Genomic DNA, 26,893 nt, shown 5'->3' on the forward strand with positions numbered 1-26,893 from the left:
TCAGAGTTAATCATTTTGAAACCCATACTCCCCCTGTATTATGGCTTTACCTTTATCTTCCACAGCTGGAGTGAGTACCGTATTGTTTGTAATAAACGCCGGGGGCGTTGCATTTTTCCAAAAGGGGGGCGTTTATTGGAAGTGAATTGTCAGTGAAAAAAGCTTAAAAATCGTGTTCAATTTCCCGATGGTGCTCCTATTAAAAGGAGGGATTTTCGGCTATACATGATGGCGGCGCCCACGGAAAATTATATTTTCGTGGGAAATACAACAAAATTACACCTGTAAGTGCATGGAATTAGTGAAATTCTACCATAATTAGGCAATGAAATGGATGGGAGTTGAGTCATAATAGGTTTTGTCCATTCAATTTAGCGATCGTGACTGACATGATTGATGCAAGTTTTAAGCTTACCTACACGATATGTCATGGAAATGTTCGCATTTTTGTCAATTTTTCACAGAAAAATTGGAGGGGGGCGTTTATTAGAGGGGGAGCGTTTATTACAAACAATACGGTATTTCAAATGGAAGTTACCCAATTGTCTATTCTATTTGAAACTCTTACTCCCTCTGTAGAAGACTTTAGTTAAATCTTCTACAGGGGTAGTGTGGAATTAAAATGGAATAGCCCAATACATCAATTATGGATACTGCTATTGGAGGTACAATTCTCAACAGAATTGTAGCTAACATTTTTCCTTGCCTCATTTATGATTGATACCCTAAAACATAGGTTTGCTCATGTTTAAAGCTACACACATAATTTTTGCGTATATAGAATCAATTTTGTCAAAGTGCTCAATTTAATCATCATTATCATCATGTCTGTTTATCATATAACATCGTCAATTTATGTATGGTTATCCTTAAAGGGGCGTTTTGTGATTCACAGCCTCATTCCCCCACTTTTATCAAAAAAATTAAGATTTTAATACCACTGGAACCACTGGCTACCTAATGTTTATGCACAAAAAATTTCTTGCAAATTGGTATTTACGTTTTGTTAACAGAACCATTTTACAACACAGTTACCTATGGAGCAGTGTAATACACATAACCATGCATATTTCCCAAACACAAAATCGGAATTAACTGAAATTTTGTGAGTAAGCTTTTTTTGTGGATATCTACTGAAAAATGTCATAAAAAGAAGATGCTAGAATCACAAAATACTCCTTTATAATGTCAAAATGTTCAGCATTATTTCCAAATAATTTGGCACTCTACATTGCAAGTACAGAAGTATGATGTATATATACGGTGTGTCATAAGTCTGTTCCTCCCCCATAGGAAAACCATTTTAACAGGCTTGAAATTAAACTTACACAATTAATTTGATATCAATTTGTTATTGGTTATTGTTTTGGATTAATATAAATGTCACTTAGCAATTTATTTTAAGTTGTTGTCTTTTTATGATCGATAACCTCCGAAAGTCTGCAAACCTCTGTTATTGTTGTTTTTCCATTGAAAATCAAGGTTTGCACACCTTTAAATCTGCCCTAACATACAAAATTAGCTCTAAAATTCTAGAACAACGGCCGACATATTTTTTTCGCAGCAATGAGCCTTAAGGTTCATTGAAGCTAGTAGCCCAAAGGCAAATAAACAGAGGGGGTACTTCCATATTGAGGTTATGCTCCAGGGGAAGTAGGAACATAGGCGGAACAGACTTTCGACACACGGTATACTTTTTTTATCTATCTTCATGAGAAATGTCAAGGCTGTGTCTTTATTATAATGACTTTCACATGGGTCAGTGGCGGATTTAGGGGGGGGGGGCGCAGCCGGCGCGCGCCCCCTCTATTTTTTGACTAGCAAAAGGCGCCGGCCTAACTTAAAAATACAAAAAATGAAAGAAATTCAAAAAAATGAACAAATTCGGCCATGAACAGCAAACAATGGGCCAAAACCGTTGAGTTTTCGAGGGGGTAACCCCCTTAACACCAATTTTTCGTCATCGACCAAAAGGCACCCCCTCTATCAAAAATTCCTGGATCCGCCCCTGTGGGTTGTGTAGGTCTTTCACATACAAATCTACAATCTTAATATAGAAAGCAAAATTAAACTTCTACAGGACTTTGGTTCACTCAACAGGTCAACCAGCCTTTTCAGCGAATGTTATTGCTTTGAAGAGTTGTTGTTGCTAGTGATGTTGTTGAGACACCTCCGATGACGTCACACGTGTTGATGGCGTCAAACAAGAATGTTGTTGGCTCTCAACAACATCACTAGCAACAACAAATCTTCAAAGCAATAACGTCCACCGAAGATGCTGGTTGACCCGGTGAAAGTGCTCCGGTGAGTGTACCAAATTTGAGTTGCGTAGAAGTTTAATTTTGCTTCCGATTTACACTTACCGCTACGTACAAATATACATCATTTAAATATGAAAATTAAATTGTGAAATATGAAATTAAGTAAATTCAATACTCTAATTTTAAAAGCCATATTTTGTATCTTATATCTATAGGCCTATATTATTTACTTCAAATGTCTTTTGCATGGTTCCTGTAAAGAACAAACTAGAAGAATGTTCTCAGATATTTGAACATAATTGGACCATATATAGCAAGAACAACAATTGTGCTTTTGAATTTTTAAGCAGAGCGTGTATGGCTAAACTATAATTATACCGTCATGTTTTTTAGAAAAGTGGGAGAGCAATCCTGGCAATGTATCATTGATATACACCAGGCACAAAAAGAAACTCGTCAGTTATGTTCATCCTTGCTGTTCAATAACTTGATAATTTTGGATTATTCTGAAATATACATTTTTTAATTGGACTTTGCTTTCTCATTTGACACCCTGTTCGTGAAAAACGAACAAGAATTGACCAAGATATGCGCCTCCAAAGCCTCAAACCCCAAAATCAAAAGTTGCATTTTCAACGATTTTCAATGGGAACGCATCGTTGTATTGCACACAAGCACCACGGGCCAATCAATAAAGCACACAGTGTAACATGCACAATTGAATTGTTAAATTTGCAACTTTTCATTTTGGGGTTTGAGAGTTTGTAAGCGCATATCTTGGTCAATTCTTGCTCAATGTTCACGAACAGGGTGTCAAATGAGAAAGAAAAGTCCAATTAACAAAATGCATATTTCAGAATAATCCAAAATTATCAAGTTATTAAACAGCAAGGATGAATATAACTGACGAGTTTCTTTTTGTGCCTGGTGTATATATGCTACATTGCACACACCCCCTATGAAAGACATGAGCTTTAATCGTTCACACATGGAGTGTGAATTTCAAAAGAGGTCTGAATGGGTGATTCCATTTGAAATCTACACCCCCATGTAGGCAATATCTTCCATAGGGTGTATACATGGATTTCAATTGGAATAGCTCTATGCTTTTATCTAAATCTAATTGATTGAATTAACTGATTCAAGAAAAAGCGAAGTACAATATTTTGTTAGAATATCTTGGTATACCTTTAATTTTAATTGAATTACTCTTGTTCAAGTAGCTGGTGACAGTTAATATAATAATGATTATAAAACATGGCAGGCATTAAGATTCTCAGCTATCACTGGCGATATATGATACTACAAAATCAACCAAACCACTTGACTTTCAAAATAGAAATCGGAGAGCTTATTATCGCAAGGCACATTGCCACAATGGCTGTCAAGTATATACCATAAGTAAACATCATTCCCGTTCTAGGTAGATGCTTAGTCCGTATGTACTTTTCTATTTTTGAACATTATCTGGCAAATATCTCATTTTGTAGACAGCAGAGAGTCTTGTGAGCAAAGGCATACCCTCCAGTGGCGTAGCCAGGGGTCACTCTTGCCCCTTCCCACAGAAAATTTTCAGGACAAAATGGGGATGGTTAAGAGCAAAATATCTTTAAAATGACCAAAAATGGGCCATTAACCCTATGAGAACTACCTGCCTATTGGCCAAAAAGAAGTTTTCATTATCAATTGGCCCAATCAGCAACATTGTTAGAATAATTTCACCACACAAAAATATTGGGGTGAATTATTTGCAAAGCACCATTCTGATTGGTGATTAAAGTGAAGATATCACATAATTGACCAATCAGAGGCAATGTTAGATTGGCAGGTAGTGCTCAAGAGGTTAATACACTCTTAGATAGGAAGAGCCAATCAGAGCAAATGTTAGAAAAATGTGAACCATGCATTGATTGTGTATAATGCACAGGTGCGCACTCCGTGTAGTACATGCAGTGATTTCGGTCGCGTTCATTTTTCTTTCTGGCTGAAAACAATATAAAACAAAAGAATTTGAACACTTTTGCCAATATCTCAAAAACAATATTAGCAACATCGGACTCATTCCCACATATTAATTAACTAGCTGACTAGTATGAAATATTATTTTCTTCACTGGCAGCTGAAGGGATATTAAAAGCTGCATACAAAATTCTGCAATCAAAATACTTAGCTTCATGCATCTGATCTCCAAGTACTATATAGCCTACTACTACTTGTGTCAGGATCTATTGACAAAGTAAAGAAAATTATTATTCAGTTCATATCTGGACGTACTATTTTTAATAGCTACAGTATCACATCTCATCCAAGATGCATCATCAGGCCAACTGGTCTGGCGCTTAACTATTGACCTGTGACCAGGGTTGCCAATTCATTACCCAATTGGGTGACTTTTAAAGTATTTCCTAGCAACTTTTGAACATTTTCTGTTCCATAGAAATCAATGGTTAAGAAAAGAATTGGGTGACTTTTGAACATTGGTTCCTATGACTTGCTGTAGTTTCCTGTCTCATAGAAACTGATGGTTAAGAGAAAATTAGGTGACTTTTTGATTATTTGACTCACGATTCAGGCTGAAATATTTTTAGCAACTATGCTTGTGACAAGGTTGGAATGGAAAATAGTAAGTTCAGATGAACTAAATTATAATTTTCTTTACTTTGTTTATCTACCTAGATGATTTGAGATGATTCACAATATATTCATGATTGACTAATTCAAAATTAAACTGAGATGATAAAATGCCTCATTATAGCTTCCAAGCAAACACAAACATGTGTGCAAAACATTCTGTGATTATAAACATGATTTTGGTTTTGGTTTTAATGATGTCAGGTTGTATAACACTACAACATCATTTTTCAAAATGTTATCAAAATATTACATTTTTGTCAAAATTTAATAAGATTATAGTATGATAGAATGTTTTGGAGTAAGTTTTCACAAATGTTTTGAATATTATTAAATCGTTTTATACCCTTTATATAACCCTACATTTAAATGTTGATATTTTCTGTAAAACCTTTTGTGTCAGCTCGGTTCGACTTATTAATAAATAAATAATAAATTTTGGATTTATAAAGCGCCTTTCTCCAGATCTTAGAGGACTCAAAGCGCTGTAATTTAGCTGCAATGGTGAATCATCACAATCAGGTCGCATCAACTAGGCCAGTTGCTGCCGAACGGCGCACACCTATCCGCATTTAGATTGTAACATCCACCAATTATCTGTGCAGCTCCCCAAATTCCTTTGGGTGAAGGAAGTTTTTGATAACCAAACAACTAATCACCGATTTTTGCGATACAGGAGGAAACCGGAGATCCCGGAGAAAACCTGCAAGAGAGCGAGCATGGAATCGGGATAAACCAAGTGCACATGAGTCCTTGGGCGCGCCGGGCTTGAAACCGGGACCTCAGTGGTGCAAAGCGAGGGAACTACCGCTGCGCTAACTCGCCCTCCCCTTAGAGCATACTGGAAACTAACACACATGCAATATACATGGTATGCAGCAAAGGACATAAACCCAATAAATGGCAGCTTTTATTATATTTCCAGAATTCAGATGCTAAACATGCTATACCACAATGGCTGCCTTGTGTTATATTGTATATATTAACAGTGTATTTAAGAGTGTACAGGGGAAAGATGAATCACATATCGCACACTAGCACAATTAAACATGAAATTACAAGTGCTAGTGTGCGATGCGTGATTCTTCTTTCCCTTGTATATTGATATTAAGAAAAATGATTAAGCATCATTAATTTGATCTGGTGCGCTAGTTTGTATGTTTGAATGTTCCAGTGTATGATGCATAGGCATCTTCCCTTGTTTATATAGAGTGCTTTTTATTTGGTTTTTGAAACTTTTATTGGTTTTCATACCATATTATTCATCCTATATATAGCTGGTGCCTATGAATCATTTACAATGGTATCTCATTACAAAAAATACAATATCAGTACAAAAAGTAGACAAAGCAGTGTTTGGATAAATCGTTTCAAACATCATCCATTGATAGTACTGTCATTCACTGAGTATGCATGATTAACAATAACACCTCTAAGGGTTGTATCCTGAACATGATTAAAAATAACTGTTTAAAGTAGTTGTTCCACAAGAAGTATAAACACACAGGTTTTAATAAATATTTTATAGCCCAAGCTGTTGTTGTTTTATGAGTAGTTTTTGTACAAGAGAAGATGTATAGTGAGTTTGTTTTGATACAGTATACTTTCTTTATGAGGTAGAATCAAGTTTGTTGCTTCTTTATCAAAGTGAAGGTAAAAAATACCATTTCCTAATAAAATGTCTTAATTGGACTAAATTAATCTATTGCTATCTTCAGTAGATAGCAAATCTACAGTTTCTTGCTTCTTTAACAGAGGGAAGGTAAAACAATACCATTTCCTAAGTAAAATATTCTAATTGGACCAAAATTGTCCAATTGCTATCTTCAGTAGATAGTGAATGATTGCTATCTTCAGTAGATAGTAGCAAATGATTGGTATCTTCAGTAGATAGCAAATGATTGTACTCTTCAGTAGATAGCAAATGATTGCTATCTTCAGTAGATAGCAAATGATTGCTATCTTCAGTAGATAGCAAATGATTGCTATCTTCAGTAGATAGCAAATGATTGCTATCTTCAGTAGATAGCAAATGATTGCTATCTTCAGTAGATAGCAAATGATTGCTATCTTCAGTAAATAGTAAATAATTGCAAATAGCAAATAATAGCAAAAAATGTGATTTTAAATAGTGTATATAGAGTGCTTTTTATTTGGTTTTTGAAAGTTTTATTGGTTTTCATACCTTATTATTCATCCTATATATAGCTGGTGCCTATGAATCATTTACAATGGTATCTCATTACAAAAAATACAATATCAGTACAAAAAGTAGACAAGGCAGTGTTTGGATAAATCGTTTCAAACATCATCCATATTAATAGTACTGTCATTCACTGAGTATGCATGATTAACAATAACACCTCTAAGGGTTGTATCCTGAACATGATTAAAAATAACTGTTTAAAGTAGTTGTTCCGCAAGAAGTATAAACACAAAGGTTTTAATAAATATTTTATAGCCCTAGCTGTTGTTGTTTTATGAGTAGTTTTTGTACAAGAAAAGGATGTATAGTGAGTTTACTTTGATACAGTGTACTTTCGTTATAGAGTAGAATACAATTTGTTGCTTCTTTATCAGAGTGAAGGTAAAAAATACCATTTCCTAATAAAATGTCTTAATTGGACTAAATTAATTTATTGCTATCTTCAGAAGATAGCAAATCTACAGTTTCTTGCTTCTTTAAAAAAGGGAAGGTAAAACAATACCATTTCTTAATAAAACATTTTAATTGAACCAAAAGTTTCAATTGCTATCTTCAGTAGATAACAAATCTACAGTTGCTTCCTTAACATGGTAAAAAATACCATTTCCTAATAAAATATTTTAATTGGACCAAATTACTTTATTGCTATCTTCAGTAGATAGCAAATCTACAGATTGTTGCTTCTTTAACAGAGGGAAGATAAAACAATACCATTTCTTAATAAAACAGTTTAATTGGACCAAATTAATTTATTGCTATCTTCAGAAGATAGCAAATCTACAGTTTGTTGCTTCTTTATCAAAGTGAAGGTAAAATAATACCATTTCTTAATAAAACAGTTTAATTGGACCAAATTACTTTATTGCTATCTTCAGTAGATAGCAAATCTACAGTTTGTTGCTTCTTTATCAAAGTGAAGGTAAAATAATACCATTTCTTAATAAAATATTTAAATTGGACCAAATTAATTTATTGCTATCTTCAGTAGATAGCAAATCTACAGTTAGTTGCTTCTTTAACAGAGGGAAGGTAAAACAATACCATTCCTAAAAAAGATATTTTAATTGGACTAAATTAATTTATTGCTATCTTCAGTAGATAGCAAATCTACACAGTTTGTTGCTTCTTTAACAGAGAGGTAAAACAATACCATTCCTAAAAAAGATATTTTAATTGGACCAAAATTTTCAATTGCTATCTTCAGTAGATAGCAAATGAAATAAACCTGACCATACTGATCAAACATGTTCAGCATGTCATTTTCCAGGGAAAAAAATCAAATTTAAGTAATACATTCATGTACTTTATCAGCTTTATTTTGTGATATCACTTGTCAAATTTGATCAAGGTATTCAGAATTGGCAAGTACAAATAAGTCATGATTTCTTTATATGTTCTTCATCTTTAGTTTGCATGATATCATCTCTGTCTTGAAAAGCAGTTTGCTCAAAGTTCTGTGACCTTTTGACGCAACTGGTCATATTTTTGGTTTGAAATCATGAAATTGGCATGGTAAATTAATATAATTTACGCACGTTCGCACAACAACGTTGTGCGTACTTATGCCACAGTGGAACAGACTTATCCAATATTCAATTGACATGTTCGTATTTGATTGACAGTTGCTGGGCATTTTCAGTACACCAAATTTATCCAAGATGGCGGACGTTGAGTGCTAAATTACGTACCCTTTCCGGCAAAAATACAGCTTATTTAGCCAGTCTCATCATGGGGTCATCGGTTATAATATTTTCCTAGCATATTGAGGTAACTTCTCAGCTACTTGGTTTGTCAAAATATGATAGTAATGGAAAAAAACAACCAAATGTTCGTCGGTTTTCGCAATTTAATTTTTTTTTAAACGATGACGTAAACATGCATCATCTCTTCCACAGGTAATACACTCCTACACAGCGCGTGCCATCACATGCATGATCGCGCATAGGCTGCATGACTGACTTCATTTGCGCAAACGAGTGGCTTATCTTATAGTATATTAGTACTCGAGAATCCTTGTTATAACCTTAACCCTAACCAAATATCCGTAACTCAATCCCTAACTATTCAACCTGATATGAACCCTAATCCAAACCCTAATTGTTTTTCTTAGTATGACAGCTGTTATTAAAAGATGCAAAATAACTACTAAGCAGTGCCACTGTTTAATGAAGATAGAAATTATGCTTCTTATCAAACACTTCAATTTCAATATGAATGCTTGTTTAATGAATTTCATCGCAATCATTCCATCCTCGCCTTGACTGAAGGACTTCAAGTTGTCTAACACACTCCACCTGTGTGGATTTCTCACTTGTTTTAATTTCTTTTAAAATATGCAAGGCAAAAAGCGCATTTGATTGTCCAGTAAGAATTTAAATTAGTCAATGTAAATGCAGTGCATCACAAATTGATGAGTTAGGAATCAAAAATTAGTCATTTGATTTGTCACAGACTAAAACAACAACAACAACATTTTCAAAATGTTATCAAAATATTACATTAGGAATCAAAAATTAGTCATTTGATTTGTCACAGACTAAAAATGAAACATTAACTACATAATTTGTCATTTTAGAAATTATTCATTAATTCGTCAATAAAAATACTTATAAGTTGTGAGAATATTTGTAATGATGAAAATTAATTTTGAAAAATGCTATAAATTGTTTCAACATCCCATACACATTTTCAGCATTTTAATCTTGAATGATAAATATTTCATTTACAATGACTAATTTTAATTTGTCGAATTGGACCACTTTTTGTGACAAATTCATCTTTTCAGTGTTGGGGTTAATGCACAGCGTTCTGTCTGATAAAGTTGATCGAGATCCTATGGTATAAAGCTCAATAATTTACAGTCTATGCTCAAATCAAATTACAAGTTATTGAGAGTGGGCAGTGTTTGATGATGAACATCACTGTCAATGACACAGTACGGAAATCACTTTGATGGTAAATAGGTCATACCTCATGATACAGGGTTGAGACTAGTCTCACGCCAGGGTAACTGGTGAGGTGTGGCAGTGAGTGTGCTAATTTGCAGAAATGATTCTTATCCTTCCCAGAATCCTTTGCAACATGACGCATCACCTCATTACATCAAATGACACTCCTATTAATTTGTACCTTTGTTTTCACTTTGAAAATAGACGGTGGTGTAGCTAGGATTTGTAGCGCCCAGGGCTAAGGATATATAATGTTGCCCCTCTCCCCCGGCCCTCTCCAATTCTTGAAACAATTGCGCGCGGAGCGCAGAAAAATTTGCACAAATTGAGCCTATATACCACTTATTAAGTTTGGTTATAATGAAGATAAATATCAGTTTTAAATTGATCTTTCAAATGATTTTGTGCTGAAATGCCCGAAAATTTTGACTTTCATCGCTTAGAGGGGTGCAGAATCGATGTTGAACTGGTAAATTCAGCGCCCTAAAGATGACCCAGAAATGCATTGTGGGAAGTGTGAGATATATTCTCTAGGCAGTGAGTGTGCTAAAATTTGATTCACTGCAGAAAGTAATCCACTCCCATGATGCTTTGCATTATTAAATTAAGCTACATCAATTCCAGAGAGGGTCCTGCACCTAACAAAAGTTTAGAAAAAGTGCCATTTTCATCAAACGGTGGCGTCACTGTTTTTTAAATAAAGGGGTGCTTTTCAGAAGGTATTCCATGTTAGAGTTTACCTGAACAGGTACACCTAGGCCTATACGTATTCGCGCTACTTGCATGATTCCGCCATTATGCACTATGTGCGGGGAGAGCCTCGAACTGGCAGCATACACGAATGGGAATTGAACCAGTTATATAACATTCTGTGTAAGGTTATGTAATTCTTCCTTTCACATTTGCTGCCAGTTTGAGGCACTAGCTCCCCACACATGGTGCATAATGGCGGAACCATGCAAGTAGTGAACAACGCTAGCTGCAAAATTGTATTTCTTGACATCTTCTCATTGGGTTTGCACAGAGTCACAAATGTCCTCTGCAATAAGAATACATGCCTTTGCTATATATGCATTCCCTATCCACGAACCTTGTACTTTCTCCCATCTCATTTTAGCATCTCATATAATACAAGCAAATACCACCAGAGGCACTTTACTTTATAAAAAATACCCATTAAACACTTAAATTTTGTAGTTTTATTAAAAAGCAAATAAATTTATGATTCCTCCAACTGCTATGTAGAAATGTTCCCTGGCATAAAGGGTTGGGCTATTCTATTTAAAATCCACACTACCTCTGTGGAAGATTTAGCTTAAGTCTTATCTTCCACAGAAGGAGTAAGAGTTTCAAACAGAATATACAATTGAGTAACTTCCATTTGAAATACTCACTCCAGTTGTGGAAGATATAGATAAAGCCATGCTACAGGGGAGTATGGGTTTCAAAATGATTACCTCTGATCAATTACATAAGAAAAACATACCCCCCTTTGGAAGATATTACCAAAATCTTCCACCGGAGTAGTGTGGATTTCAACTGAATAGCCCATTGCATGATTTATTGCAGTCATCATATTTCCGTTTCCGACTTTCTAGTGGCTTCCTGTTAATTTTCATAGTTGACTTCAACTCAGACATGATGTTCTATCTCTTATTATACGTTTATGTTCTGCAGTATGTGGTAGAATATCTGGATGCTCTGATTATTAAAAGAATTTGAGGGGTAGTGAGTAGTGACACATGTTAAGAGATGAAATTAATGAAAGCTACATTTAGAAGCTGAAATACATGATATGCTTTTTTCTGTTTTGCTATTATTCTCCACTTCTTACAGCCAAACGTAGCCATTTTGAATGCTGTGTCACTGATACAGGCTGTATCAAAATGATGGGTACCTATCAATTTTGATGTTTGTTGAAAAACCTGGCTCTTTTAAATGCAACATTGGATACTATTGAAATGTCCAGAATGTATAGACCACTTGACATCAATGTTTATCAACAAAGGCGAGGGATTGGTCTTTTGATATGCTCGAACGAGCCGCTTCACTGTTCAATGGCTTTCTTGTATATGAAATGTGGTGGGAGATTTAAAATACACATGCCCTGAGCAAACTACGATGCGCACGCACACTGCAGGGCAAAGAACAATGGAAAGTGCCATAATGCGTGCGCATACTGCCGGGCAATGACGTCACATGTCAAGTGGTCATAGGTTATGAATCTACAAATTATTTGGATCGTATGTTGAATTTTGATGTGACAGACTCATCCATTATCAATGAAACCTAATGGATACCAATCATTTTGATACAACTTGAATACACCTTTGATCTTATATAGACTTTAATGCAGGCCTTCTCAACTAGTTTATTTGAAGTGCCAACTGGGAAATTTTAGTGATCATGAAGTGCCAACATGTTAAGGGAGGATTTTCCGAGGGAGCGTGTGCACGACCGAACGCATAACGGATGGGGTCCAGGGGCCCGCCTTATGTCCCCTGGAAGGGTCCAGTGTGAAAGCTCCGGCTGCGGGGGTCCAGGGGGCAGTGCCCCCAGAAGCTCTGAGATTTTAGGTCTTTCTAAAAGCTCAGATGTGGTATGATATTTTCACCCCTTTTTTGTTAAAAATTTATGTGCAAAAAAATTAGTAAATTTTCCGTGCGCCACTTCGTGCGCCACTTCTAACTCCAAGCGCCACAAGTGGCACGCACACCGCCAGTTGAGAAGGCCTGCTTTAATGCATCAAATAGTTTGCAAAGATCGATGAAAAGTTTAAAAAAAGCGCAGTGACTTGTAGCGCGCTGGGAGCACGCTATGCACAGGCACAACGCCTAGACATTGATCCACAAGCCTCAGCACACTTTACTTTTAACTGATTTACTTTCTTACCTAACTTCAGTTGATAGCATATTTTAAAGTACATAATTATTGAATGCAACAACATGCTTTTTACGTATAGAGGCCCTGTATACTTTTATAAAAAAAAAATACTTCAAAGTATGCAGTTAATTCAGTGCTGTTTGAATCTACTTATAAACCATGTTTTATATTTTCATATAAATGTGAGAGATATTGGCATGCTTCTATTGAACAAAAATGACCAATATTGTCTGTGATTGTAACTATCTACATCTCATACAGGGCATCTATACAGAGATCACACACATATTGTATGGCAATCGTGAACTGAAAAATAGCAAAGTGAACAAAGCAACAATAGAATTGGAGACAATAAGAATATTTATCTATTGTAATAAAGTGCATATTGACTTGGAAGGGGATTTTGTGATTTCCCCCTCCCTTGCTTCCTACTTTGCAACATCAACACTCTTTTTGTATTCAACTGTTCTTTTGTATTGTTGCAGACAAACTGGGGTTTCCCCTTCCTTTTTGCCATTATTAATCTTTATCACACCTTTGGGCTATTCCAGTTGAAATCCATACACCCCTGTGGAAGGGGTGTCATTATCAAATTGAGTCACCCATTCAGGTAACTTCATTTGAATTTCACACTCCCTGTAGAAGATTATGGTCATGTCTTCCACAGGGGTGCATGGATTGCAACTGGAATAGCCCATTGCATGCCATCTTGATAGACAATGAATGTGATGACAAAAGATTTGCACGAAAAGTAAACTCAATTTTTATCTCTTTATTGGTTTTTAAAATCTAATCAAAAATCTAATCAAAAAGACCTTACACTCTTAGGTCTAGTCAAATTTGACTAGAATCCTAGTAAATCTCACTAGATTTTTAGCTAAATTTGACAAGAAATCATGTACAATTTGATTTTATAATATCGGCCAATATCCGATCCCATCCAGTAAAAAAAATCTATTACATTATGGATGAGTTGGTTTTCCATGTATTTATAATATGCGATAGATGAAGAGTTAAACACAATGGTTTGCATGTAACAAACTGTAATTATTTTGTAATTTTTTTTCCAAATTCTTTTCAAATTAACTGTGAATGATCCTAGCACTTCAGAATAGGTCCAATGGTTCACCAAAGTCACCGTAAACTTTGAATATCGGGCCAATACGATATTCGATACGATTATCGGTTGAGCCCTATATTCCACACTGCAGAAAAAAGATTTAGAAATTAATTATGGCCCTTCAAGTAAAACTGCAGCATCTGCAAAAAATATTTGCCTCCCAATAAAAATACAGTATCTGATATTTTATTTACTTAGAGAAACTTTTGTTTTTACTATCCTCTACCATGGCCATACGATACAGGCAGGTCCAATATTTTGAGTAGCCGATGGATGCCGGCACAGCATTCTTAGTCAGTTGAACATTATTTCAATATTACTAAAACTAGTTTATTTAGGAAAAAATAAGTTATCATCATGAAAACTACTCTTATTCTAAATTGAACAACACCTTCAGTTGTGCTTACTTTGTGGCGTATTATGCATTATGCTGACAGTGCACTACATTATGGGCAGCTTGTGCGCACCTCGACAAGCTAATGTTCCACAATGACATGGATAATGCAGTCTACCATGCGATAGACAACATGCAGGAAGCAAGAAACTTTTGAAATGAATGTACTAAGAATTGTAGGTACTTCATTTTTTTATCTATAGCTGAGAACTAGCTGAGAACTAGGATCAGAAGGCTCATTTAAGCCAAGAGGAAGTTGCATCAAGTGTTCACATGTAGCAGCCCAAACAAGAGAAACAAGCAAGAGGCCCCATTAAGAAGAAGGATGACATTAAGATGTTGGCAGAGGATACAGGACTAACAGGTTCTGACATTAAAAAAATTGTATGCTGGATAGAGCACTAAGGCAAGGCATTACAGGAGTCTAACTACAAGAATTGCCATAAGCAAGGACGATACCGATTCAGAATCTCCAAACGTATAACAAAGCCATATCTGCTACAGACAGTATTTATTTACATGTTCCATTTGTACTTAGAATGGACACTATTCTGTCCATGTCTCCTTATCAAGTTTGCTGACATCAAGCCTTGTATTACTCGACACATTAAGGCCTACATATTTATAACAGTGCTTTGATGTCCTGCAGCGGGCAGGTGTGAATTCTACAACTTGAATGCCATTGATTATGAATAATGTATGTGAATACTATTCTACTGTGTTTCCTAACACGAATAGATATAACACAGCCACAATGTACAGGGTCGGATCCAGGAATTTTTGATAAAGGGGGCGCCTTTTGGTAGAAAAAAAAAAAAATGTGTTAAAGGGGGTTACCCCCTCGAAAACTCAACGGTTTTGGCCCATTGTTTGCTGTTCATGGCGAATTTGTTCCTTTTTTAATTTCTTACCATTTTTGTATTTTTAAGTTACCGCGCCCTTTGCTAGTCAAAAAAATAGAGGCGGCGCGGCCGCGCCCCTAAATCCGCCTCTGATGTACTTCATCCTAGATATCATCATATTTGTCACAAAATGTAGATTTTTTGATTATGAGATTATAGCTACGATTCAGCTTTTAAAAAAATCTTTGAGTTGTTTGTTGAGCTAACACACACACAGCAAATTATAGTGATCAATGTTAAGGTCCATATTATACTATTTTATGTTGCATTTGAATCCTTTCCCTCCCCAACAAGCAATGTTGAAGCAAAGTTCTAAAGCATGTACACTCTTGTTCTTTTGCTCACAATACTGAATAAAGGGGAGCAGGGAGGGTGATCATATTGTGCAAGTGTCTTAACATTTTTGTGTTCAATTGCAGATCAAAAACAGCATCAGAAGATTGACAACGACAGTAATGACAACAACAAAACAGCAGCAACAGCAACAGAAACGGTCATGACAGTTGTGTCAGGGCTGTAGTTAGGTAAAAATATTGAGGCGGCCACCAAGAATTGGGGTGGGCAAACTGGCCATCTTGGCCAGGCCAGGCCAGGGCTGCCCCTGCTCTGGCTGCTCGGCCTGCTGTCCTGCTTGCTATGCCTTTTGGGTGTCCATATGTAATGAGATCAAACAAAATGCATTGGTGGTCACAAATTCTACTTTATGGATATAGATATGGGGAGAAACATATCAGTATTTCTTCAGTATTTCTTCAGTGGCAACACCCACTTTTTTTCCAGGGAGCATGGGAGGAGAACAAAGTGAATTTCAGGGGGTCAAAATCAAGAATTTAAAACAAGATTGTAAATTTTCTGATTTTTGTTGGGGGCAATATCTTTCATTCAAGTTTTGTGATGACTAAACTTTGAATGATATTTGAATATCTTCCTAACAAAAGGTGATATAACCATTGCTTTTCAGTGAAATTAAACTAAATATTGGAAATAAAAAAATGAGGACTTTGATTTGAGTCAACATCAGACTCAATTTGCTTGATCGCATCACATATAATTATGTTGTTAGAATTAGTCATAATTTTCATTAGAGCATTTCAGACATGCTCATCTACCAAGGCACACTTCTTTTACCTCAATATACTTATGCACTTGTAGAATGACCTTTCCATACACTGGGTACTCAAACTCATTAACAAGAGGTCTATTTTCATAGCATTATTGAATGAGGATATTATAACTATGCCATTGACGATGAGATCATTGTGACGACTCATAGTGTTTTCAGCTTTGACTTAGAACTAATTCAATAATACACATATTACACATGGCCCCATTTGAACATAAGGTTTTCAAGCTCTCCTTGGATAACTCTAAGTGCATCGAACGAATGTGAGGGGTTACAAACGGGAGATATGGAAACCTAAAGGTACAATGTTAAATATAGCACATAAAAAGGGCTTTAAAAGTAAGTAGATAAATATTTTTATAATTTTCTGTTCAACCTCCTATATGTCTAACCACTGTGTGTAACACATCCATGGCAGTCATTGCAATCCCCTCCTTGTCAATATTAATATCTCATAGCTGCCATGTGTAGTTGCTATGTGTAGTTGTGTACAATATACTATTATTGCCAAATGTTTACAGGGCAGCTATTGCTAATACCTCTATAATGTAATTTTATTTATTGCTTAAAATTCACCTTCAAGGTGCAGAATTCAACAAATCTTTTCGTTGAAATGTTTACATTTTTCACAGGATAGCATGTCTAGCATTCCACTGGTCTCTTTTGACAATATCATGGGGTATGTAGCAATTCTTGGAATAAAAAAATAAATAAAAAAGTTGATTTAGATAAAAAAATCTGATTTAAATCATATAGATTGATTTTTGATATTTTTTTTTTAATCTAGAAAATTGCCAACCCTGTGTCCTTGTATGGTTCGCTGTTACTCTTAACATCTTTGTTTGTCTTTGCGGTTGTTCCCCACATCAAGTTTGTTAACATAGGTGAAATCGTTCTGCACAAGAATGCTTCATGAAAAAAATAACATTAATTTTGTGAAGACAAATAACTGACTTGATCATGTTACAATGTTATATAAGCTTACCTTAATCATTAGTAATCCTTTAGAAACAGCTCTATCCTCATTCTGACTCTGTTTATAACACTCAAAGGCTACATCCACAATAGGATAACGACTCGCAACAACGAGGCCGCTATTCATCAAGAAACGATTTGTCTCCCAAGAATCAATGCCCACATCATACACAATATGCCCGAACCATCCATGAAGGCCGTTGACAAGCTTCTTAGCAGCTCTATAATCAAATACCTCCTGAAAACATACAAAATCCAAATCCGGTGGAAAATTAATGCACGTTCCATGATCTCTAGGCGATGGGATGTCGCGAATATTCTCCTCGGCACGATGTCGCATGGATGGACTGTTGGATTTTGACGACGGTGTAGAAGTAGTGTTTTTTCTCGTTGGTTGGGAGGGTCGGTTTGACGATGGTGGGACTGAATCAGTCGGTGGGTTGTTATTCCCTGATGATGTAGATGGTCTATTAAAGCTACCGGTCCCAGCGGTGTGACTCGGAGGTGTACCCTCCTGACCTTGAGGAGTCTGCTGAATTTGGATCTGAATGTGTGTTTCTATACAGTTATCTTCTGGACTACTCGGTGATTTGATGGTGTCCGTATCGGGCGTGGTCATTGGTGTTTTAGCGGTGTAAGATTCCGGTGAGCTTGGAGTACCTGCAGATTTGTCCTTATTTGGCACGATATCAGGCACAGAGGTGATACTACCGTATTTATCTTCCATCATTTTGCCTGGTGGCGGGGTACAATTATTTGAATCAGTACAATAATACTGCTCACCGCTTTGGCCGGTGCAGTTAGTCTCAATCCCAGTCGTTGAACTACAACATGCAAAAGTGTATGGCATTTGCGAGTCATTGACATTGTTGCCATTGCCGTTTGAAGAACTACTGCCATTGACAACCGAACCGGGCGGCGGTTCTTGGTCCGGTAGAACTTTTCTACAATTTTGTGACGCCGTATAGAATGAGGTCTCATCTGGTTTAATGTTGCTATAAGTTATACAAGGTGTGTCCCCATCTGATTGCGCTAGAGCAAGATGGCCACCCTCGGATATGCTGAAAAGCGCCATCCCATGTCCAGACGTTCCATTGGTTTTCAGCTCGCTATCTGAAGGTGAGTGTACAAAAATTTTGGGACTTGGTCGGAGCTGCGATGTGGCAATGCGGCGACCAAGTTCTAGCGCCCTCATTTGTACATGCCGTAAATTGTTCAATCTGGCCATAAATTCTGGTTGCAGACAAGAATTAATTTGTCCGACATGAAATAAATGTTTCCTATTTATATCATCCCATATCCGACGATGTATGTGTGCATGTTCAACATTAATGGCGTATGAGTATCTGTAAGGAACACGGTGTTTAGCAAGCAGGCAACGGACTATAAAACCCCCCAAGGCAAAAGGCCACATTGTTATGAGTAAAATAATAAGTATTGGCACCAAAATAAGTAGCATGAGGTATCGCTCCCAGCATGGCATCTCTCGCTCTTCTTGCATCTCGTCCGCAGTTCTTAAAAACAATCCAAATGACTGATTTACTGCCCACCACCAGGGCAGTATGCTCATCCATGCCCCTTCATACAATCTCATCTGGTATGGACGTTTGAACAATTCACGGTGCAACATGGTGCAGAATTCTCCACCCTTGCTGCTCAATCCAACTTTATACCAACACTACTTCTGCCAAACAGGTGCGTTCAACAAATATAATTCCACCAGTCAACAACCAATATGCGCTATTCCACACAACTGATACCTGCGCTATTCATCCATCGTGTAATGACGACTAGCGTACGGCCATGATGAACCCCATCTGATGATGCATAGTGCAGCGGTAGTATAATAGGCAATGTATGGTTGACGTCATAAGCCTGGCATGGTGATTAGAAGTACTAGAGTGTCTTTAAACCACAACAATATCCTTACTCCAAGATCTGTAAAAAAAAATAAAAAACAGAAACTTTTAATATACAAAAGTGCTTTCGATAGGAGGCTGGCCCCCTCCCTCCCTTTGGTAATCAGCATTTTTGATCTCCTCCCCCTAATAAAAGGAATTTCATTGATAATGATAGGACATTATCACCCTTTTGGTTTGTTCCCTAACTACTTTTATTTTAACCAATCAAATAACAGGAACAATTTTTATTGGATAATCAATAATGTCACTTTGGTCCAAAATGGTGTGACAGATTATTTGCAAATTTTGAACCATTTTTGATTCTAATACCTAGCAGTGACGTAACTAGGTTTGGTACCGCCTGGGGCAAGAAACAAAATTGGCGCCCCTACCCCCCCAATTCTTGAAACAATTGTGCAAAATTGGACAAAATAAGGCCTACCACTAATTAATTTTGGTTACTAGAAGTTGAATATCGGTCTTAGAATGTTCTTTCAATTGATTTTGTGCTGAAATGTGCGCAAATTTTTTGACTTTCATCGCTGGAGGCGCAGAATCGATGCTGAATTGGTCAATTTGGCGCCCCTAAGGGTGGCACCCAGGCGCGATGCCCCTGCCCTGCCCCCCTAGTTACGCCACTGATACCTAGGCCCATAACAAGTGTTAGTCCATAGTTGCAGCAGCAATATGTACGCACATATTGAACATCGTATAGTCACACGGTCCACACAGGACGTATGGAACATTGCAATCTCTCTATTATGAAGACTTGATTCAGCTGTTATATTCCTAGTGAATTGTTCATGCTCCAGTTTGTCATTCAATCATGTACAGCATCAGCAGGTGTGACTACCTCATTCATTGAATCTGGTATTTGAGATGTTCATGTATGCACCTGTCATGAATGCAAGACCATGTTTTGTCTATACTTTCCAATACAGTGGCGGCACCAGATATTTTTCTGGGGGACAGAGTGAATTTCAGTATGTTAAAATTTTTTGTAGTTAAGAGACTAGTAAGTCCATCCAGCAAATGTATCAACTAAAGGTGTTATCTATTGTCGTATATGTGTCGTGTTATCGTCCACATGACCCTAAATCCGACATGTCAAAATAAACCGTCCCTTTTCAACACTTTAAGACACATACCAAAAAGAGGAAAAAAAGTCGAAAATTACCTCCCAAAGTTGAACCCAAACCAGAAGACGAAGTATGTTTACACCGAAAGTCAGCAATCATAACTCATATTGGCATGGTTTTAAGCTTTATCTATATTGACTTTTTTTCAGCATTTTAGATCTCATAAGGAGTGTCGACACGTGTTGATTGTCATATTTTTCCCCCCAATGAAGTGTTGAATTAGAAATGTGTCAATAACACCTCTAGTATCAACCGTGTCCAGGATGCATCCAAAAATCAACACATCATTTTGTTCCATGGCACAATGCATCATGGGATATAGTAAATTTGCTCAAGCCAGGCATTATGGTATGGTTTTTTCACCTCCAGAATAGTAAACCTCATCTGTCTGCGACTACCCCAGCCAAAAGTAAGGTATTATGGTGAGGCTTTGCTACCTCCCTTATAATAAGCCCATCCTCTCTTGTTCAAGTTGTTCAGACTAGCCCTGCCAGCTATGGTGAGGCTACTGTACAGAAAACCCATCCTTGCTTATTCAGTCTGCTATCAGGGTTGCCAAAACTTGGTAGCCCACTTGGGTGACTTTTGAAGATTGTCCCCACAACATTTGACAATAATTTCCTGTCGCATAGAAACCAATGGTTAAGATAAACATGGATGACTTTAAGACATCGGTGCTTGCAACTTTAATTAGGTTCATGGCCCATAGAAACCAATGCTTAAGATAAAATTAGGTGACTTTTGATGATTTGAACGGCAATTTCAGGCTGAAAACTGTTGGCAACTCTGCTAGAAACCCAGCCAAAAGTACACATAATCTATTTCCAATGCAACCGAACCCTGGTCTTTATCACCCCCAAATCCATCTGTAAATCATGATTGATGAAAACACCGATAAGGTGGCCCATTTATATAATTGAAAAGCTTATGGTAATAGATGCTCATTGAAAGGTGTATCCATTGCATAAGATGACTAATTGTTATTTGACCACCTCTTAGAGGTGCAATGGACACTATCAGTGTAGTCACCTTTTTTCGTCTACTTCTTCTCAAAGGTGGAAAAATGGAAAATCGTACACATTTTTCAGCATTTCTGCTATTTTTTTTATGTCAAGCATATCTATGCATTTTAAACAGCTGAAATCTAGGAGATATCGCTGACGAAACTTCGGCCAGGTGCAAGTGACCTGGTGAAAGGGGTCATCGTAGATAGCTGATCAGGGCATTTTTACAGGACAGGCAAATGAAGCCGACAATCGGGCATTAACCTGAACGGAACTGTCTGTATCAAGGTCTTTTATCTGGATCATCTGCCCCGCCATTACCAGATGAACCACAGGGAGAGTGGAGATTTTTTTTGTCCTGGGAGAATTGAACCCGGAACCACTCGCACCAAAGACAAAGACCTTAACCAGTGTGCCACGCTGCTCCCTAAATTTAGCACCAATTTGTAGAATTCAGTACAAATTTGCTGTTTATCAAAAGCTAAGATTTACAGTGATTGGTCACAATTTAGCATAATTTTATGCATTTTTTTTGGACTTGAGATAGGGGTTTGATGAACTGCAATCTCAACATTTTTGAAGGGTCTAGTGAACTAAAATTAGGCCAAATTATAGGCTGTGAAGAACTGGAGCATGACCCAAATGTTGGATCTTAAGGAACTTCCGGAGAGCCTGAAAAAGGGACCCTTGAGTGCTGCACATACCTGTACCACCTTTATATGATACCTATGCAATACTTGCAGGTCTCACACAGGTTATCTTTTTAAACAGAGGTGGTCTCACATATGGTATTATTTTACCAGTGTCTAGTCTCCCATGAGGTCACCTGTGGAACTTGGTAACCTGCAGTGTACTTGTACAAGTTTCCCACCTGTGAGTATCCGGTATGTCAAAGTACTATTTTACACCACATAACTTGACACAAAGTGCACCTAATACACTACTATATTCTGCCAAGTACAGGCTCAATGGAGCCATACCAAATGATACCATATGAAGAGTACAACGCAATCAAATCGACCATTTACACTAATTGAAAATCTATCAAATGAGAGGAAAGTTGTAAATCTGAAAGTGTTCCGGTGCAGTGTACCAAATTTGAGTAGTGTAGTAGCTTTTTATTTACGTTTACCGCTACATATGAATATACATCATGATATATTTGCACATTTGGAAGGATTGTTCCTTACTTCGTGTTCAAAGTCTTCCCTCCACCCCCATGCCCCAGAAAAAATGTCTGGTGCCGCTACTGTAAAAGATTCATTACTATTTTGAGCTATTTTATGAGGGGGACTTTTTATCTACTGACTGGATGAAGATAAATGGTGTGTCTGGATCAGCGCTAGAAATAAGGCGTGTCCTTGCATCAAATACCCGTGAAAGTAGGCGTGGACCCGCAAATTTCTTACGGTACGGATCTGCGTGACCCGTAAAAAGTGAACCAAGCAAAGAGCAGAAAATCCTAGTTTTGTTGTTCCACAGGAAAATCTGATTCACATAATACGTACTTACAGCTCCCTGAGTACACTTTCATTTCAGTTTCCCATCAGGTTTTCAACCCGGATCGCCGTAGCTAAATCTCTCTCTTGAAATTTCAAAGGCAAGGGTCCGGGGTCGGACCCTTGAAAATTGGTGAGGACCCTCGAAATTTCAAAGGCAAGGGTCCAGAGGACCCTTGGATTTTTGTTCTTATTTCGAGGCCTGGTCTGGATGGTTTTTGTGCTATCTACTGAGATAAATAAGGTGATTAAGTATTTTTGCTATTTACTGAAGATAAATAAGACGATTAAATATTTTTGCTGTCTTCTGAAGATAAATAAGGTGTTTAAGTATTTTGCTATCTACTGAAGATAAATAAGACGATTAAATATTTTTGCTGTCTTCTGAAGATAAATAAGGTGTTTAAGTATTTTGCTATCTACTGAAGATAAATAAGGTGTTTAAGTATTTTGCTATCTACTGAAGATAAATAAGACGATTAAATATTTTTGCTGTCTTCTGAAGATAAATAAGGTGTTTAAGTATTTTGCTATCTACTGAAGATAAATAAGGTGTTTAAGTATTTTTGCTATCTACTGAAGATAAATAAGGTGATAAAGCATTTGTGCTATAAATACGGTGCCTACATATGTTTGTTATCTACTGAGATATAATAGGTACCTGCATATTTTTGCTATCTACTGAAGGTATATAAAGTGCCTGCATATTTTTGTATATACTGAAGGTAAATATGGTTTAGAACTGGCAATTTCTATTACTTTAGGCTACTTCTGTGGAGCTGTTTTGACATGCTCAACCGATGCCCCCATAAATTTAAGGTCCAAACATCCATCTCTCACCCAACCATCCAATTATATCTCTCCGAAACCCTCTTACTTCAAATGTTTCAGCCTTAATCCTGCATCAATGTCATATCAACGTGCCCAAAATGCCCTTCCATATTTTAAACCTGGGACTAAATACTATTTAACAAGATTTGGTATTTTGAGATGCCATAAAAATATTCTCATTGTATCAGCTACCTTGGTACCTGTACTGCACCTGTTTTATTGCTTGTGTTTTACACAATTTTTGTGGCTCATTTTTAAATATTTCAAAAATACCCTCCAGGATGTTAAACATATTATAATAAAAGCTACAAGTATTTTTAAAAATCTGTGTTATTCACCCCTAAACATGTAAAACATATGTTACATGCTACAATCCCAAACTACACCATTTTTCACTCGTTGATTCAGCAACACCCATTATGTGGGCTGTGTTTTTCTTGAGTGTCCCTCAATTCCTCCCCAAGCCTGTCCCTTAACTGCTTTAGTTTCCTATCAAATCAGTCGCATTCTCCTATTCCACTCACTGTCTATATATATGTCTATATATATAAAGACACATTATGAGGTGTGCAAATTGCTTAGATACTACCTGCTGATAATAGCATGGGATTATAACACAAAATGGTTGCTATGATCTTGTTTCGCTCATCTTTATCCCCAGGGCTTTAGGAACGGATCAGGCTGACAGTATTAAGCTGCCTGCCTGTATGGTTGAGGCGGTATAGATGGTGCAATATGTTGGGTATAATGTGTACATGCCATGATTATTTGAAATAGGATTGAAGTACAAGAGATATCTAAGTTGTCCCATAATGCCTTGAGTGTGGAGATGAGGCTCTATGTGCAAAGCATTATGGGATGATTACAGAAATATAATTAAATTCATGATTATTTATACTTGGATTGATGAGTTATTTAAGTAGCCCCATAATGCATTGCAAATGACAGTATAGAACAAACTTATTTCAATCATCTTCTCTTCTCTTCTCTTCTCTTCTCTTCTCTTCCGCTTTGCTTTTCTGCTTTGCTTTCCTTTTGCTTTCCTTTCCTTTCCTTTCCTTCTGAGAAAGATTCAACCTGATTCTTCCACAGAGGAGGGTGAGTTTCAAATGGAACTGCCTAATGTGTTCATTCCATTTGAAATTCATACTCCCCCTGTGAAAGATATTTCCAAAATCTTCCACAGAGGTTGTGTGGATTTTAAATGGAATAGCCCATTGCCTGCTGGTGGTTAAGCCAAAAGCTGTGTATTACAGACAAAATTTGACATTGTATATGAAATTGAAATATCTCTACTCATGTAAAGAAATTAGCTGCATGTATAATTTGAATGTGGCTTCAACTTTGTCAATGCTGCTGTTTTTCTTGTTTTTTTGCCAAATTATTCATTGCAACAATACCTAATGACAATTTTAATGCCTTATTTTCACTTTTAAGCAATTTATACACAATTTTATTATTTGTTTAATTTTTGCTGGTATCACTGAATGAGCCTTTAAATTCAACCACACCAATTTAAGATACAGGATGGACATTATATTGAAGGGCAATTCTTTGTAATTTCCTTTTTAAAGAGAAGCACCTAAGCACCTAAGCAATAAAACTGGCTCCAAGCAAATTTAACAAAAGAAAAACTGATATTATTACAGATTACACTGTAACCAAGGTACTGCGTTGTTTTATACTGCAGTAATGAACATGGTAATGAATGATACGCTTTGCCTATTACCATAAAAATAAAGACCATGCAGCTAAATGCAAGATGCCCATTAAATTGTAACAAACTACCGCCATATTACCCAAACACAAACTAGGCTGTTCAAATTGAAATCCATACTCCCCCTATGGAAGACATGAGCTTAATCTCCCACTGGTATAGATTTCAAAAGCAATCACCCATTCAGGTAACCCCATTTGAAATCTACACCCCTTGTATGGGAGATTAAGGTCATGTCTTCTATAGGGGTGTATGTATTTCAACTGGAAAAGCCCAAGCACAAGCTAAGCTATTCCAGTTGAAATCCATACACCACTTAAGGAAGACATGACATTATTCTCCCACACAGGGGGTGTAGATTTCAAATGCAATCACCCATTCAGGTAATCCCGTTTGAAATTCACACTCCCTGTGCTGTGTAGAAGATTAAGGTCATGTCTTCCACAGGGGTGTATGTATATCAACTGGATTTGCCCGAGCACAAATTGCCTAAATGGACAGCAAGAGGATATACCCTACATAGAGTGTGAAACCGACAGTGTGTATCATAAAATATTTACTCCAGTGACATGCATACCTTGTCAACACTGCCTTGTTATCACATTAATTACAGCCTGAATTTGTGTCAATAGTGATGCAAAAATTTTAGTTTGAAGAGAACCAAATTGGGTCCGCTATTTCCCATTTTATCATTTATTCTTACATTTTTTTCCCTATATCTTACTGGTGGTATAACAATGAAATATTGGCTAGCGTGAACATCCCAGCAACCACAGAAATGATTTTTAAAACCTTATAAACATGTTTTAAATATGTTTTAAAACATTTTGATAACTTTAAAAATGTTGGGTTAAATATATGATTATGAAGGCCATGAATATATTATTAAAACTTTTTATTTAATGGAAAATTCTACATCTTAAAAATGTTATCAAAATGTTATTGAAAAATATTTTTGGCAAATACTTGCCAATATTTTGTCAACATTTAAATAACATTATGTTGGAATGTGTTTTTTTTTCTTTTTTCGCAAGTTTAAAAAAACTGACGTCTGAATATTATCAAAACATTTTATACTCTTATATGCCCTTTATATAACCCGACATTTAAACATTTTCTGTTTTTTGTTTGCTGGGATTCTGTCACAATATTGCTCATGATAAATTCCATACACTCATCCACAATTTGTTATATTCTATCCCATTGGAACCAAGCTTTCAGATTAATAGAAACATTTTTTTTGTATAGACTCTCTTCAATGGTTTTGCTTTAAAATTACAATTTCCACAAGTTATACAAACGTCAATCTAACTGTAGTTCTGATAATGTCAAATTCAATGGTTGTGAATCAGGAACACA

At 36.5% G+C, this 26,893-nt stretch overlaps 1 protein-coding gene across 1 annotated transcript in view; it reads right to left on the reverse strand.

The window, feature by feature from the left end:
• Nucleotides 1-26,893, reverse strand: part of LOC140135969 (sphingomyelin phosphodiesterase 3-like) — a 285,478-nt gene that overhangs the window by 255,808 nt on the left and 2,777 nt on the right. Inside the window, exon 2 of the mRNA XM_072157666.1 lies at nt 17,454-19,381. Coding sequence (XP_072013767.1) covers nt 17,454-19,073 — 1,620 coding nt within the window. The 5' untranslated portion in view covers nt 19,074-19,381. The remainder of the gene's footprint in view (nt 1-17,453; nt 19,382-26,893) is intronic.

This window comes from Amphiura filiformis, chromosome 16 (assembly GCF_039555335.1).
Source record: "Amphiura filiformis chromosome 16, Afil_fr2py, whole genome shotgun sequence".
Taxonomy (NCBI): Eukaryota; Metazoa; Echinodermata; class Ophiuroidea; order Amphilepidida; family Amphiuridae; genus Amphiura; species Amphiura filiformis.